Source organism: Muscardinus avellanarius, assembly GCF_963383645.1.
Source record: "Muscardinus avellanarius genome assembly, chromosome: 16".
In the NCBI taxonomy this organism is placed as follows: Eukaryota; Metazoa; Chordata; class Mammalia; order Rodentia; family Gliridae; genus Muscardinus; species Muscardinus avellanarius.
In genome coordinates, this window is record NC_137802.1 from 45,660,971 (window position 1) to 45,676,604 (window position 15,634).

Here is a 15,634-nt window from a genome sequence, read left to right on the forward strand (position 1 = left end):
GGTCTGGGAGAGTAGCCTGGAGGTGGAAGGCCCCTGGGTTCCATCCCCAGTACCATCAAAGAATTTTAAAAAATGAAAAGGAGCACTGACTTAACACATTACTGTGTGCATCTTGGTTCTACATGGGTGGATGCCATGCTTAGACTCTTCACAAGGACACACAAACAGTTGACTAAAGTCTGTCCAAAACAGAGAGTGTGGTGTTTCCTGAAGGTGGGGTGAGGGAGCCACTGGAGAAGCTACCTGTTCTTCCATGAAAAAGTTCCATAGGAAGAGTGGATTTTAGAGAAGAAATGAGAGTGACCAAGAGGCGACAGTTTGACATCATGGGTGCTTCTTGCACTAGCAAGAGGAACAAGACCGGGGACCAGCATTCAGGTAGACTTGGCACTGTTTTAGGGAAGCCGTGCCTCCTTTTGGGTATTTTTCCATCTCAGTGAGTATTCAGGGTACAGCCTTGGAGGATTCCTGCTTTTTGCATCTTCTCAGTCCAGTATTGCTTCTGTAAGAGTTTTTTTTTGGAAAATGAAAATAACCATCCCAACATTCTGACAGTGCTTTGGGATTTACAAAGCATTCTCACAAGAGAAACATTCCCACTGTGTGGATTGAAAGTTGACTGCTCTAAGGGCAGTCCTAATGAGTACAATTTTATCTATTTCATAACACCTTAGAACAAACTATAGGACAGGTTACCCAGTTAGCATTTATTAGCTTGGTAAAGCAGCAAATACCATATTAGGTGCTTCACATGAAATGTCATCGAACTATGTGACAACCACCCAATGAGAGAAATGTGGTAAGTTCCCCTATACCAATGAGGGAGGGTCAAAAAGATTGGATAACTTTTCCAGAAGACACATACCAAGTGGGGGAGGTAGGACTGGAAACCTGATCATTTGAATCCACTGCCCATGCATCTAACCATGGCGCTCTCCTGGTTGTTATTATATTCCCATTAATTTCACATGAGGAAATTTGACTCAGAGGTCAAGTGAATTGTTGGAGGTCCCAGCTGATAAAGAGGCAGAGCTGGGAGTGGAACCCAGGTCACTTAACTGCTTTTTGCTTCCCTGGAGATGCCCCCTGATTCAGCAGAGAAAGCAAATGAACAGGAGGGAACATGTGTGAAGACCCCTCCCCGCCCCCACTGACCCACCAATAGGAAAGAGACTGGGCTGGGGACAGACCTTGTCTTCCATCTCTTATCCCCTCCCCCCAAGATGCCTGGCTTACCCCCACAGCCGTAGTGAGTCAGAACCCGGGCGATGGGTGTGGTGCTGCCCAGTGTTTCCTTCCTTTGCCTGAGGTCGTGCCAAACCAACAGGCTGCTCAAAGAGAAGCTTCACAGTCCAAGGGCCACCTGAGAATTAGTGGTAGTGGAAAGAACCCGGATCAATCTTGCCCTGGAAATTCGGGCCAGCAGGTGGAGACCTAACCCTTGGATGGGGAAGGGATCCAATGAGGCGCTCTATAATGGGAATGGAGTTGGGCTCTTGGTCGGGGAGAAACTTGGGGGGTGGGGTGGGGGGGGCAAAAGCTGTCCTCTATTGTTAGTGAGTTGGAAGGCCTTGAAGAAAAATTTTATCAAGTACGTTTCCACCTCCAGGATGTGAGGAAATAAGACCGAAGTTGAGAAAGAGTAATGACTTAATAATTATCTCAAATTTGCACGGCACACTTTGCAGTTTACAAAACACATTCACCAACTTCAACTCATTTGATCCACAGAACAAAGGGCGACAAGGCGGCTGTTACTAATTATCTCTAGAGACTGGGAAAACCGTAGAGCCGAGTTTAGGCAACACGTGTTGGTTGTCGTGCCTCTAAGTGACAGGAGTCCTGACGTCGTGGCACCTTACCACAGCGCTCTCTAGCTTGCAAGCCTAGAAGCGGGCCCCGAACGCTCCGAAGAGCGGAGCGCAGTCGCTGACGCCGGGCAGCAACTAGAGGGCGCTAAGGCTCCAGTGCTTCCTGGAATTAGGACCCCCGCAGAAGTCTGGCCGCGGACTGAAGAAAGATGATTTGATTTGCTCAGCGGGCCGCTCCGCCTCCTTCCCCGCCCATCCGTCTATCTTATTACGGCACAGCCAATGGGTAAACTCCACATCCTTATACGTCATCACCCAGCGCCCAGGCATCCCTTAAGCCACCCCATCGAGTTTCGGGTTGTAGTTGTCCTCGGAGTTGCCTGTCCAGAAAAATCTCGAAAACAAGGGGTTAAGCTCTGGACTGTCGACTGACCCAGCCACCAGGAAGGGAACTAATGTGCTCGGGCCGATCTCCTTTCCTAGAAAGTGGTTGCTGCGTTCGGGGAAGTTTCCCTGTCGGCAGCCCTGCGCCGGCAGTTCCGGAGGAGACTGCTGGGCCCTACGGGGCGACGGGCGCATGTAGCTCTTATGAGGCCCCTGCCGCCGGTCGGCGATGTCCGCCTGGAGCTGTCGCCGCCGCCGCCGCTGCCGTTACCGGCTGTGAGCGGGTCTCCCGTCGGCTCGTCCGGGCATCTCATGGCCGCTAGCAAATCTGTGGTGCCAGACCGGCTGCGCTTGCCGCTCTGCTTCCTGGGTGTCTTTGTCTGCTATTTCTACTATGGGATCCTGCAGGAGAAGATGTGAGCGGAGCTTGGGGCGGGGGCGCAGGCACTACCCCGTTCCCACGCCCCGCCTGGGCGCAGTTCTCAGGCCTCCCTGCTCGGACTCCAGGTTTTCCTTTTGTCCTCCTGCCCGGTTCTCTGGCTCGCCCAGCGCCACCCTACCTGTGTATCCCGGGCCGAGCCTCCCGCTAATTCCAAACGCAGAGTCGATCTCTGGGTTCTCGGGACTTGGTTATTTTTCTTCCTTTAGTTGTTTTTACTCGTCTTGGTTTCAAGAGCCAATCAGGTTTCCTGACCCAAGGCAGCCCCTCTTTGGAACTCCCAGTTGCTTGTAGACAGACAGCCTGTTTTTCGCACTTGGCCTTGCCGCCTCTCTAGCGCACATATCTTCTGCCCCGAGTGCTTTGTTTCGCTAACATTCCATGTTTTCCTCTAGATCCATCCTTTACGGGCATTCTTTCCCTAGAATATGGGATCAGCAGGTGCTAAAGTGTCTAGTTTCCTTTTCTTTCTTTTTTTTCTTTTTCCTTTTTCTTTCCTTTTTTTTTTTTTTTTTTCCTACCTTCGGGCTATACTACCAGAACTATTCTGTACTTTATTTGGAAACAGGGTCTCACTAAGTAGCTGAGGCTGGCTTTGAACCTGTGGGATCCTCCTCTCTGAGCCTCCCAAGAGCTGGGATTACAAACGTGTACCACCACACCTGGCTCGAATGTCTATTTTCTACAGCAAATAAAATCAACCCCTTTTGTAAATTAGCCCAATTATCCTGGTAAATTCTCTATGTCCAGAGAGTCAACATAATTCTAGAGTTTTCAAGATGGCTCTGGACACTAGATGACCATGAGTGAAATATACTAACCCCCCCCCCTTTTCATGCATTTCATTCTTAGAACAAGAGGAAAATATGGAGAGGGAGCCAAACAGGAGACGTTCACCTTTGCCTTAACTTTGGTCTTCATCCAGTGTGTGATCAATGCTATGTTTGCCAAGATCTGTGAGTACCTAGATGGTAATATATTGACTCCCCTGACCCCATCTTGCCACCCATACCCTAGGCATTAACTATTGATTCCACCTTATCTAATTTTCCCAATCTCCACTCCATTTAGTACTCACACAACCTTTCTGTGCAGTCTATAATAGTAAAGACTTTGAAATGAGATTAAAAAAATTTTTTTGTTTGTGTGGTACTAGAGATGGAACCCAGGGGCATTCTACTTCCGAGCTACACCCCCAGCCCTATTTAGTGTGTGTGTGTGTGTGTGTGTGTGTGTGTGTGTGTGTGTTACTGGGGGTGAAACCCAGGGGCTTTTCTGCCTCCGGGCTATACTTTGAGACCTATTTTATATTTTATTTGGAAACAGGGTCTCACTAAGTTGCTGAGAGCCTCACTCAGTAGCTGAGGCTGGCTTCGAACTTGTTGGTTCCTTCTGTCTCAGCCTCCCAAGTGTGGGGATTATACGCGTGCGCCACCACGCCCAGCTTTTTATTCTCATTTTAAAACAAGGTCTCACTGAGTTGCAGAGGACCTAAGTAATGAAGCTATCTGTGAACCACTATCCTCCTGTCTCAGCCTCCCAAATGCTGGGATTACAAGCATGTGCCACCACGCCTGGCTGAGATTAAAAGATTATTTTGTTAAATCAGATCAACTTTTGAGTCAGAAGTGTGCAGAGGATGGATCTTCCATGTTCCATATCTTCATGGAGAAAACTTAAAACAGTTTTTCCTTTGTTCCTGTGACTTTGTGTGTTATCTTCAAACACATTTTGAGCTTTCTTTGTTCCCTGGAGACTAGCAGCAGGGCTGAGTCCTCTCTTGAAGTAAATGAGACCCCCACCTCCACCTGCCATGTGTTCTCATGTTAGGCTTAGGTAGAATTGCAGAGTTAAATAATTTTCAGAGCGTTCCCAGTCTAAGAGAATAGAAATAACTGTCTTACTTGGCAGATGTCTATGTTCCTTTCATGTGGCTTCAGCTTTTGCTTAGTGGTCCATCCTAGCCCCACCAGGTTTCTCTTGTATGTTTTTTTTCTTTTGTCTTCTCCCAGTGATCCAGTTTTTTGACACTGCCAGGGTGGATCGTACTCGGAGTTGGCTCTATGCTGCCTGTTCTGTCTCCTATCTGGGTGCCATGGTCTCCAGCAACTCAGCACTACAGTTTGTCAACTACCCAACTCAGGTGAAACCTCAGGGTGGGATGAGGGTTGGCTCAGAAATTGTTTGAAAAGGATGAAGGAATCTTCTGTTGTGTTTCAGCTTAATAAGAAACAGCTCTGGGAGAGTGTGTTTGAGAAATTCAGAGTGTGTAGAAAATCACAGTACTGGGGTTGAGTGGTGGGTTGGGCCATGATAGGGCTGCTCTCTGAGCCTGAGGTCCCTGGTGCAAGCCCTACACTTACTCATTCTTTTTGTGTTTGTTGGTTTTTGTGGTACTGGGGATGGAACCCAGGGGCATTCTACCTCTGAGCTACACCCCTAGCCCTATTTTTTATTCTTTATTTTGAAACAGGGTCTCATTGAGTTGCAGAGGGCCTCACTAAGTAGCTGAGACCATCTATACACTGCAATCCTCCTATCTCAGCCTCCCAAATGCTGGGATTACAAGCGTGTGCCACTATGCCCAGCTTACTTACTCATTCTTAATGTGGCACCCAGTACAGTTCCTGGCACATCAGAGATGCTCAGAAATTATTTGCTAAATTTAATTTCAGGTCCTTGGTAAATCCTGCAAGCCAATCCCAGGTAAGCGGAAGAAGATGTTCTCCATCTTCTGTCCTCACTTTTCCTCTGCTAGCATTCTGTGTCCCTCTGGGTTCATTATCCCACCATAGCTCTCTCCAAGGACTTCCTCTAGCCGTTTTCTCTGCCCATCCTGTTATCTGGGTCTCTTCCTGTGGTGTGCATAGGCTGGCAATTCTCAGTGGGAAATAGAGGCTGACTTTGCTTCATGTGGTCCTTCATTTTGGTGTCCTGTGTTTACACTGTCATTACACACTCTAAATTCCATTGTGGTCATCAGTTTCTCTCAACCTCTCATCTCTCCCCACTGTTCCCCACCCTTGCCTTGTTCCTTCCTGGGCCTTTCACCTTTGTCCTCTCTTTCCCCGCTTATATTCTGCTCAGTCCTGTTGCTCAATCATTATCTAGGTGCCAGCCTGGCATACCTTACCTTATCTTCTATAGGCCGTCCTTCTTAGACATTCTTTTCTCCCTGAGTCTTTTCTTGGCTCCTGGGAGGAGGGCAATTGGGGTCATTGATGCCTGTGGGTATCTGAATTTTGCATTCTGCTTTTTCCCTGTAGTTATGCTCCTTGGGGTGACCCTCTTAAAGAAGAAGTACCCACTGGCCAAGTACCTGTGTGTGTTGCTAATTGTGGCTGGAGTGGCCCTTTTTATGTACAAACCCAAGAAAGTGGTTGGGATGGAAGAACACACAGTCGGCTACGGAGAGCTGCTCCTGGTATGCGGTCCTGCTGGGCAAGGCAGCTTTTTTGGGACAAACTTAGCCAAAGGACATCTTTTCAAGTAGAAAGCCAGTTATATGTCTCAAAGGAGGTTATGGTGTGCCTTGCCCCTCGTTTCTGGTCTTTGGTGCAGGGTCCCTGGCTCTGCTTGGGCCTAGTGGGAAACCTCAAATATTGAACTACAGCTCAGCTCTTCTGAGGAGCAGATAATTTTTGAGGCCTGTGTCTAGGTTCTGGGATGAGATCATTGAGAGCTGAGAAGGAAGGAGTGACTTTCTTAGAAAGATGGAGGCCAGACTTGAAGATAATACAATAGGAGCTATTGCTTGTGCGTTAGGCATTGGTCCAAATGTTTTACATATTAACTGGTTAATTTTTGTTACAATTGCCTATACAGGTAGCATTTTACAGGTGAAGAAACTGAGGCCAGAGAGGTTAAGTCACTTGCCCAGTATCACACGCCATTTAAGTGATGGAGTCAGGATCCAATTTGGACAGTCTGACCACAGAATCTAGTCTCTGGGGCACTGTACTCCAAGCTAGGATGCTAACCTGCTGGGGCTCGATTTCATCTCTCCAGCTTTAATGGAAGGGTGTGGATGGCTCACCACAGCCTATTTTAGGCCCCTGTTAGGCACCAGCTTCAAAGCTTTATGTAGGGAAGTGGTTGGCTTCCTGCTCTGCTCTGTTTACAGTACTATTCTGTAGCTGTTAGCCTGTTAGTCCAGTGCCTGGGAGCGGGGTGGCTAGCATGGTCTCTCCCCGCTCTCTACCCAGAACCAAACTGCAAGGTGTCCTGGGGACTCTGGCTTCAGTGGCGCCTCTGAGAGCACTGAGAGTGAGGATCCTTTGTCCCGAGGGCCCTTGCTGGGCGCCTCATTGCAGGCTGCTCTCTTCCTTTCCTAGCTGTTGTCTCTGACTCTGGATGGACTGACAGGTGTTTCCCAGGACCACATGCGAGCTCATTACCAAACAGGCTCCAACCACATGATGTTGAACATCAACCTTTGGTCGACGTTGCTGCTGGGAGCCGGTAAGGAGCAGTTCTGCTGTTCTTCCCATGGATCACCAGAGGGCAGGCTGTTCTTGTCCACTTGATTACTGTCTCCACTGCCAGTTGCTAACTTTGCGCCAGCCAAGGGTGTGACATGGTTCCAGGATGCTCTTCTGTCCAAGCCCTGAGAAACCTTCCTAGAAAACCTGCACAGGCAAGATCTGCTTGCTGCCGGTCACTAATGAATGCAGCAGGGGTCAACCTGTGCCAGGTATCATGGTGAGGCACAGTAAGTTGGGTGTGGTGGCACACGTCCCAGTGCTTGAGAGGCTGAGACAGGAGTATCAGGTTTGAAACAGCCTCAGTAACATAGTGACTGTAAGCAACCCAGCAAGACCCTCTTTCAAAACAAAAACATAGGCCGGGCTGGGGGGCAGCTTGGAGGTAGAATGCCCCTGTTTTCAATCTCTAGTACCACCAAAACAAAGATACACATGGTAAAACATGGGGATATCTGGGGACTTTCTCTCCCATGAGGCAAATGAAACATTGGTATAGTCCTCACAAGAAACAGACTTAAGTATACACCAAATGTAATTTTTTTTTTTTTTTTTTTTTTTTTTGGTGGTACTGGGGTTCCTGGAAGCCCTTCTACCTCCGGGCTACACTCCCAGACCTATTTTTACATTTTTTTTATATTTGGAAACAGGGTCTCCTAAGCCAACGCGCGCGGCTGGCTTCGAACCTGCGTGATCCTCCTGTCTCTGCCTCCCAAGCGCGGGGATTACAAGCGTGCGCCACCACGCCCGGCTTACACCAAATGTAATTTAAACATGAACTCATTTGCTTTGAAATCATTGTTTTCTTGTGTGTGTGTGTTTGTGTGTGTGTATCTGTGTGACTGGGAATTGAACCCAGAGACATTCTACCTCCAAGTTAAATCCCCAGGCCTTTTTTGTGTGTGTGTGGTACTTGGGGGTGGAACCCAGAGTCTTTCTACCTCCGGGCTATACTCCCATCCCTATTTTATATTTTATTTGGAAACAGGGTCTCACTAAGTTGCTGAAAGCCTCACTAAGTAGCTGAGGCTGGCTTCGAACCTGTGCAATCCTCTTGTCTCACCCTCCCAAGTGCGGGGATTACAAGCGTGTGCCACCACGCCTGGCTTTTTTTTTTTTTTTTTTTTTTTGTATTCTTTAGATTCAGACAGGGTCTTACGGCATTGTGGAGGGCCTCACTAAGTAGCTGAGGGTGTCCTCAAACTGCAATCCTCCTGTCTCAGCCTCCCAGATGCTGGGATTACAAGTTTGTACTACCACACCCGGCTTATTTTTCATTTTGAAACAGATCCTCACTAAGTAGCTGAGGCTGGCCGTGAACCTGCGGTCCTCCTGTCTCAGCCTCCCAAGTACTGGGATTATAAGTATGTGCTACCACACCCAGCCTGAAATCAGTGTTTTCTAGCTTAAATCTGAGCACACAACGAAAGTATTTTGTGTACTAGATGTGGTGGCACATGCCTGTAATCCCAGGTACTCCTGAGGCTAAGGCAGGAGTACCACAAGTTTGAGGTCAGCCTGGCAACTGAGCAAGACCCTCTCTCAAAATAAAATATAAAAAAGTCTGGAGATAGGGCTTGATATTGAAGTGTCTCTGGGCTCAGTCTCCAGCACTACAAAAAAAAGAGTGAGAAAGAAAGTGTGTGTGTGTGTGTGTGTGTGTGTGTGTGTGTGTGTGTGTGTGTGTGTGTAGAGCACACTGAGGGTAATGGAGAAACCTGCTGATGCCTAATGTGAGGTGCTTCCTTAAGCTAGAGGCGTGTGGGTCAGTCTCCACAACGCCCAAGGAGCTTCACTGCTTTCAATCTCTAGGATAGAAGTAACTTGCTAACTATCAAATCTTTCTCACAAAATTGAGTTTTTAATTAGTTTCTCTACCTAGAAAAATATTTGAGAAAGGTACATGCTGGGACAGTACAAACTCACTCCATCCGGCCGGGCGTGATGGCGCACGCTTGTAATCCCCGCGCTTGGGAGGCTGAGACAGGAGGATCGCGCAGGTTCGAAGCCAGCCTCAGCTACTTAATGAGGCTCTCAGCAACTTAGTCAGACCCTGTTTCCAAATAAAATATAAAATGGGTCTGGGAGTATAGCCCAGAGGCCGAAAGCCTCTGGGTTCCACCCCCAGTACTACCAAAAAAAAACAAACAAACAAACTCCATACACTTTTCCATGCCCACCCTCCTTCGCAGTACGTGAGTAGGCTGTGTGCAGGTGTGTGTGCATGCTACATGAGATATGCTATTCATCTTTTGACATTTCTTAGGAATCCTGTTCACTGGGGAGCTCTGGGAGTTCTTGAGCTTTGCCGAAAGGTACCCGACCATTGTCTATAACATCCTGCTCTTTGGCCTGACTAGTGCCCTGGGTCAGGTCAGTACTTGAGAGGGAATAACTTGGCTTCTTCGCTGTGGTACCTGAGTCCTTAAGAAAGACTGGCCTGGCTGGGAGGAGCAGGGGACTGGGGGCAGAGAGGCACAATTAGCCCTGATGTCTGTTACTTTTAAGATTTCATGGCATATACCCGAGTCAGCCTGACCTACCTTTCTCTCTCTAGAGTTTCATCTTCATGACAGTTGTGTACTTTGGTCCCCTGACCTGCTCCATCATCACTACAACTCGGAAGTTCTTCACCATTCTGGCCTCTGTGATCCTCTTCGCCAACCCCATCAGTGCCATGCAGTGGGTGGGCACTATACTTGTGTTCCTGGGTAAGTGCCACCCAGAAGCAGTCGTCTTCCTGGGCCATGCAGAGGGACAGTGACAGAGCTCTATAGTTTTTATTTTTTTCCTAAAACTTATTTATGAGATTTGTCTACTTGGTTACTTTAGAGAAAACTTTCTTGAAAAAGAAAAGCATTATTTGTGTGTGTGTGTGTGTGGGGGGGTATTGGGGATTGAACCCAGCAATATTCCCCCAGCCCTATTTTATTTTTTAATTTTTGAAACAGAGTCTCATTAAGTTGCAGCGGGCCTTGCTGAGTCTGGCCACAAACCTACAATCCTCCTGTCTCAGCCTCCCAAGTACTGGGATTAGAGTTAGGTACCGCCACACCAGATGGAAACATTATTTCTCTCTCTCTCTCTCTCTCTCTCTCTCTCTCTCTCTCTCTCTCTCTCTCTCTCTCTCTCTCTCTCTCTCTCTTCCCCCCCCCCTTCCTTCCTTCCGTCCTTCCTTCCTTCCTTCCTTCCTTCCTTCCTCTTTCCTTTTCTTTCCTTTATTTCCTTCTTCCTTTCTTTTCTTTCTTCCCTCCTTTCTTTTCTTTCTTCTTTCCTTTCTTTCCTTCCTTTCTTCCTTTCTTTCTTTTGTGGTACTGGGGATTGAACACAGGGACATTCTACCTTTAAGCTGCACCCCCAGGCCTTTTATTTATTTATTTATTTATTTATTTATTTATTTAGCGGGTCTGGGGATGGAACCCAGGGGCATTTGACCTCCGAGCTACACCCCCTGCCCGATTTTTTATTCTTTAATTTGAAACCGGGTCTCACTGAGTTGCAGAGGACCTCATTAAGTAGCTGAGGCTGTCCGCGAACTGTGATCCTCTGGTCTCAGCCTCCCGAATGCTGGGATTACAAGCGTCTGCCACCACGTCCGGCTTATTCTTTATTTTGAAACAGGGTCTCACTGGGTTGCAAAGGGCCTCACTAAGTAGCTGAGGTGGTCCTTGAACCATAATCTTTCTGTCTCAGCCTCCCAAATGCAGGTGTGTGTGTGTGTGTGTGTGTGTGTGTGTGTGTGTGTGTGTGTGTGTGTGTGTTACTGAGAATGGAACCCAGGGGCCTTCTGCCCCAACTATACCCCCAGTCCTATTTTAATTTAATTTAATTTTGAGGGTACTAGGGATAGAACCCAGGAGCATTCTAACTTTGAGCTACACCTCCAGCCCTATTTTTTTTTTTTTTTTTTTTTTTTTTTTTTTTGTGGTACTGGGGTTCCTGGAAACCCTTCTACCTATGGGCTATACTTCCAGACCTATTTTTATATTTTTATTTGAAAACAGGGTCTCTTAAGCCAGCAAGGCTGGCTTCGAACCTGTGTGATCCTCCTGTCTCCACCTCCCAAGTGCGGGAATTACAAGCGTGCGCCACCACACCCAGCTTTATTCTTTATTTTGAAACAGAATCTCACTAAGTTTCAGAGGGCCTCACTAAGTAGCTGAGGCTGTCCTTGAACTGCCATCCTCCTATCTTAGCTTCCCAAGTACTAGGATGAAAAGCATGCACCCCCATACCCGACTTACTTTTATTCTGAATCAGGGTCTTGCTAGGTTGATGGGAGCCTCACGACTTGCTGAGGCTCCTCGAGCCTGTGATCCTCTGTCTCAGCCTCCCAAGTACTGAAATTGCAGGCGTTCATCATCACACCTGGTTGATGGAGTCTTTCCATTGTGTACTTCATCTCAGGGATTTCTTTTCAGTGACTAGAACTTCCCCAGATCCTGAACATGACAGAATTATCGTGCTTTATTGTGCTTATTCCCTACTGACTTGTGATACTATGTATGAGCAGAGAGAAATAATTTGAAGTTTTTCTTTGTGTGTGTGGAGTACTGGGGATTGTAACCCAGAGGCATTTTGCCTCCGGGCTATATCCCCACCTCCATTTTTTATTCTTTATTTTGAGACAAAGTCTCACTAAGTTGAGGAGGACCTCACTAAGTTAATGAGGCTGGCTGAGAACCTGCAGTTCTCCTGTCTCAGCTTCGCAAATACTGCGATTATAAGTGTGCATCACCACACCTGGCTAGTTTAGAAGTTTGGACTCAAGTTTCTCTTCAGATTGGGCAAATTAGTGCTCACCTAATCCCAGTACTTGGGAGGCTGAGACAGGAGGATCACAGGTGTGAGGCCAGTCTCTACAACTGAGTGAGACTCTCAACAGCTTGTTTCAAAGTAGAAAAAAATAAAGTCAGGTGTGGTGGCTCATGTCTGTAATCCCAGTTTTTGGGAGGATGAGACAAGAGGATCACAGGGTTAAGACTGGCCTCAGCAACTTAGCAAGACCCTGTTTCGAAACAAAAAACAAAAAGGGCTACAGGTATAGCTCGGAGGTAGAATGCCCCTGGGTTCAATCTCCAGTACCACGAATGAATGAATGAATGAATGAATGAATGAATGAATGAATGAATGCCGGGCGTGGTGGCGTACTCTGTAATCCCTGTGCTTGGGAGGCGGAGACAGGAGGATCGCACAGGTTTGAAGCCAGCCTTGCTGGCTTAAGAGACCTTGTTTCCAAATTTTAAAAAATATAAAATAGGTCTGGAAGTGTAGCCTGGAGGTAGAAGGATTTCCAGGAACCCCAGCACCACTGAAATAAATAAATAATAACTTAAATAAATAAATAAATAATAAATTAAATAAATAAATAAATAAATGTATGTAGGGGTATGGCTTAGAGGTAGAAAGCCCCTGCATTTAATCCCTAGTACCAAAAGAATAAAAGCACTTTTGGCCTTGCTGTGTTATACGTGTGTGCACGCACGCCTGCCTCTGTCATTACCAATATCTTGGCCTGTGTGTGTGTGTGTGTGTGTGTGTGTGTGTGTGTGTGTGTGTGTGATATTGGGCATTGAACTCAGGGGCATTCTATCTCCCAAGCTATTCCTCCAGTCTTTCTTTTATTTTTTTGTTTTGAAACAGGGGCTTGCTAGGTCCCTGCAAGTCTTGCTAAATTACTGAGGCTGGGCTCAAACTTGGGTCCTCCTTTCTCAGCCTATCAAGAATTTATAGATATGTGCCACCACATCCAGCTCTTTTTTTTTTTTTTTTTTTTTAAATTCAATGCCATTCTCTTGTCCCTGAGAAAATTACTTAAAAGAGTGTTCTGAAATTTATTTTATTTAGAGGTCCAGTTTGGAGAACCAAGGCTGACTCTCCCAAACTATTGGTAGGTTTCATATCTTCCCATCAAGCTAAGCCCATTTTCTTCTTTCCATAGGTCTTGGTCTTGATGCCAAGTTTGGGAAAGGAACAAAGAAGACATCCCACTAGGAAGAAAGAGACTACCTCCACTCTAAGAATACTTAAGTTATTATCTCCCAGCAGTGACATCTCTTGGGAAAATGGACTTGGTAGTAATAAGGGACTAGGTTCCAGTCTCTTTTTTTTTTTTTTAAGTCAAAAGAAGCAAAATTACATATTCTTTAAAAAGCACTTGGATTTTAACAAGTGGGCAGTTTCTGTTCTTAATAATCTGCAGCAGAGTCTAGTGCAAATAAAGAAAAAAAGGAAGAGTCCAAGTTTGATTCTTGCAACCACTGGTGCCGCTCTTCTGGTGCAGGTAGCATGGTTGGATGGTGATTCCCCAAGGGCCTGAGCGTGATAGGGTGGAGCTTGGAGAGGTTGGATGGTGTGCCAGGAGTCTCTGCTCCCACAGGCAAGGCTCTAAATGTACTAAGACAGGTGGCTGTCTGTTAGAGCCAGAGGATGTAAGAATCACTTCTCTTAAGCGCGAGTGGGCAAATACATCATGAAAAACTAAAGATTTGTTCTCTCTTTACAAAACACCTCAATGTTGGGGTCAGTTGTGTTTGTGAGGCCAATTGGCCTCAGGGTCTGCTGTGTTTTCTGCTGTCCCCACTGCTGCCCCTGAGCCAGAGCACAAGAGAGACACCCCATGCATGTCATAGACAGCCTTGGAAGGTCTATGAGAGTGCTTGTCCTGTTCCCTCCCCTCCTCTCCCCGTCTGTTCTCAGTCCACCTGGTCCTCTCCAGGGAGGCTGGATTAATCCCTCCTATTCCCCTGCCCCCTTCAGCTGCTAAAGCACTGCAGTCCTCTGCCATCCTAGCAGTGCCAAGGTGTCACCATGCCAGCTTCTGCCTGTTGAAAGGGATGCTGGCGGAAGGCACGGTGGCTGAGTCCTGGCCCAGAGCCTCGGTAGAGTTTTCTAGGTGGTAATGGGAGAAGAAGGCGGAGCATGGAGCAGAGCCACCTGCCCACTGCTGCCTTCAGAGTTGGAAATCGCAATCCTCTAAGGACCAAACTTTACACATGAAAGTGCATTTCCACCAGCTGCAACTTTCCCTCCATCTGTTCAGCAGCCCCAGCCCCTTGGCTCTCCAGATGGGAGCCAGGCTTCCTTCCTGAGCGCTGCCTTGACACTCCCCTGCCCAGCCTTTCAAGCCCTGCCCCACTTGCTCTCATCTCACTCCCCTGGGGCCTGGTGTCGCTGCGGCCCTGCCCCGAAAGGCCCCCTCTCGTCTGGCTGAGCTTTCTTTCCTCGCCCCTTCCCCCTCTTGGCTTCTTTATCCTAAAGGTTTCATCAGTTACCTTCTTCCCTGTTAGACTGACAACTCCTCCAGTCTTCTGTAGTTGGGTTAGACAGTCAGAGCACGTTAGCAGAGCCAAGGGCCTACCAACAGTCATCAGCTGGGCCTGCTGTTTTTTAACAAGTGACATCTCTGCTGTCACACTGGGCCCCTCCACCTCTTTCCTTTCCCATTCCCAACTAACTGTCTCAAAAATGCCCAGTACTAGTCACCAAGAGCAAGATGTGGGGGTTCCAGCAGCTCTGCGTGGCTCTCACCTGATCCTGGAGCGATGGCTTGTAGAGAGACTGTCCTACCTACTGGGCTGGCAGCCCTGTTCTGATGGAGTCCCTCAGTCTCCCGTCCATCTAACATTGATTGCTTATTGGGTGCCACGCACTGTGAGCATGTTGGGAGTTCAAAGTTAAGTAGGACTAGTACTTCCCCTCTAGGGGTCTCACAGTCTAATTGGGGGACAGGAAAACAGACCATTGCATCTTAGAAATGCAGGAGTAACAGTGAAGGAAGGTGTCCGGGCAAGGTGAGACTTGACTAGAAAGTGTAGGAAGATGAAAGTCGGAGCAGATGGAGCTTCGGCACCACTGCCAAGCAGGAGAGGGGCTTTTCAACTGCCTGGCTGCACTCTCACCCCATCCCCTGCCTCTGGCAGGACAATAGCTTTCAAGCAAAGCAGCCCTTTCCTCGAAGATAAGCTTAGAATGTTTCCTAGGCTGCCAGCTTATTCCGGTTGGCATACTAACCTGTGGCATCGCAGAGAAGAGAGTGCCAGATTTGACTAAAGTCAGTACCACTGTTAGCTTATAACATTGGGGCTGATGAATGTGAAATACCAGACAAGTTCAAACGAGCACTGTTGATCGCTAACCCTGAGCGGCCTGATGCCTCAGGTTTCTAAAGATCAAAGGACTTTCATCTACAGTTAAGCTGTGTGCCGAAGGGAGGGAACCAGCTTGCAGATTTCCCCAGGCCCTGTGTTTTCAGTTTGGGGAACACTGTACTTATGTCTATTTTGGTCAAAGTGTTGGGTCCATCCACCTCCGCTGTTCTTGCTCAGGCTCACGGTAAAGTGGTTTTCCGTTTCCTGTGCACCTCTTTAACCTACAGCAAGGGGAATGACCCACAAATGTGACTTGGAGTACAGTCCTAGAGAAAATTATTCTGTAATTAAGCATTAAATAAGAATTATCAGGTGCAGCGGGGCACACCTATTCAAGTTCAAGGCCAGCCTCAGCAACTTAGCAAGACC

General features: G+C 47.6%; 1 protein-coding gene across 2 annotated transcripts; it reads left to right on the forward strand.

Annotated features, from left to right (window-relative positions):
* Nucleotides 1-2,492: 2,492 nt before the first annotated feature.
* Nucleotides 2,493-13,109, forward strand: SLC35B1 (solute carrier family 35 member B1; the record flags this gene model as incomplete). Of its 2 annotated transcripts, XM_080712400.1 has the most annotated exons (9): nt 2,493-2,611; nt 3,487-3,590; nt 4,647-4,777; nt 5,310-5,340; nt 5,901-6,058; nt 6,969-7,095; nt 9,382-9,488; nt 9,673-9,826; nt 13,057-13,109. In XM_080712400.1, exons 1-9 carry the CDS (start codon nt 2,508-2,510, stop codon nt 13,107-13,109), a joined length of 969 nt encoding a protein of 322 aa, XP_080568526.1. In that variant the 5' UTR covers nt 2,493-2,507. The 2 variants fall into 2 exon arrangements, with proteins under 2 accessions (XP_080568526.1, XP_080568527.1); XM_080712401.1 differs by lacking the exon at nt 2,493-2,611 and having other exon boundaries at nt 3,512-3,590; nt 4,672-4,777.
* Nucleotides 13,110-15,634: the final 2,525 nt, after the last annotated feature.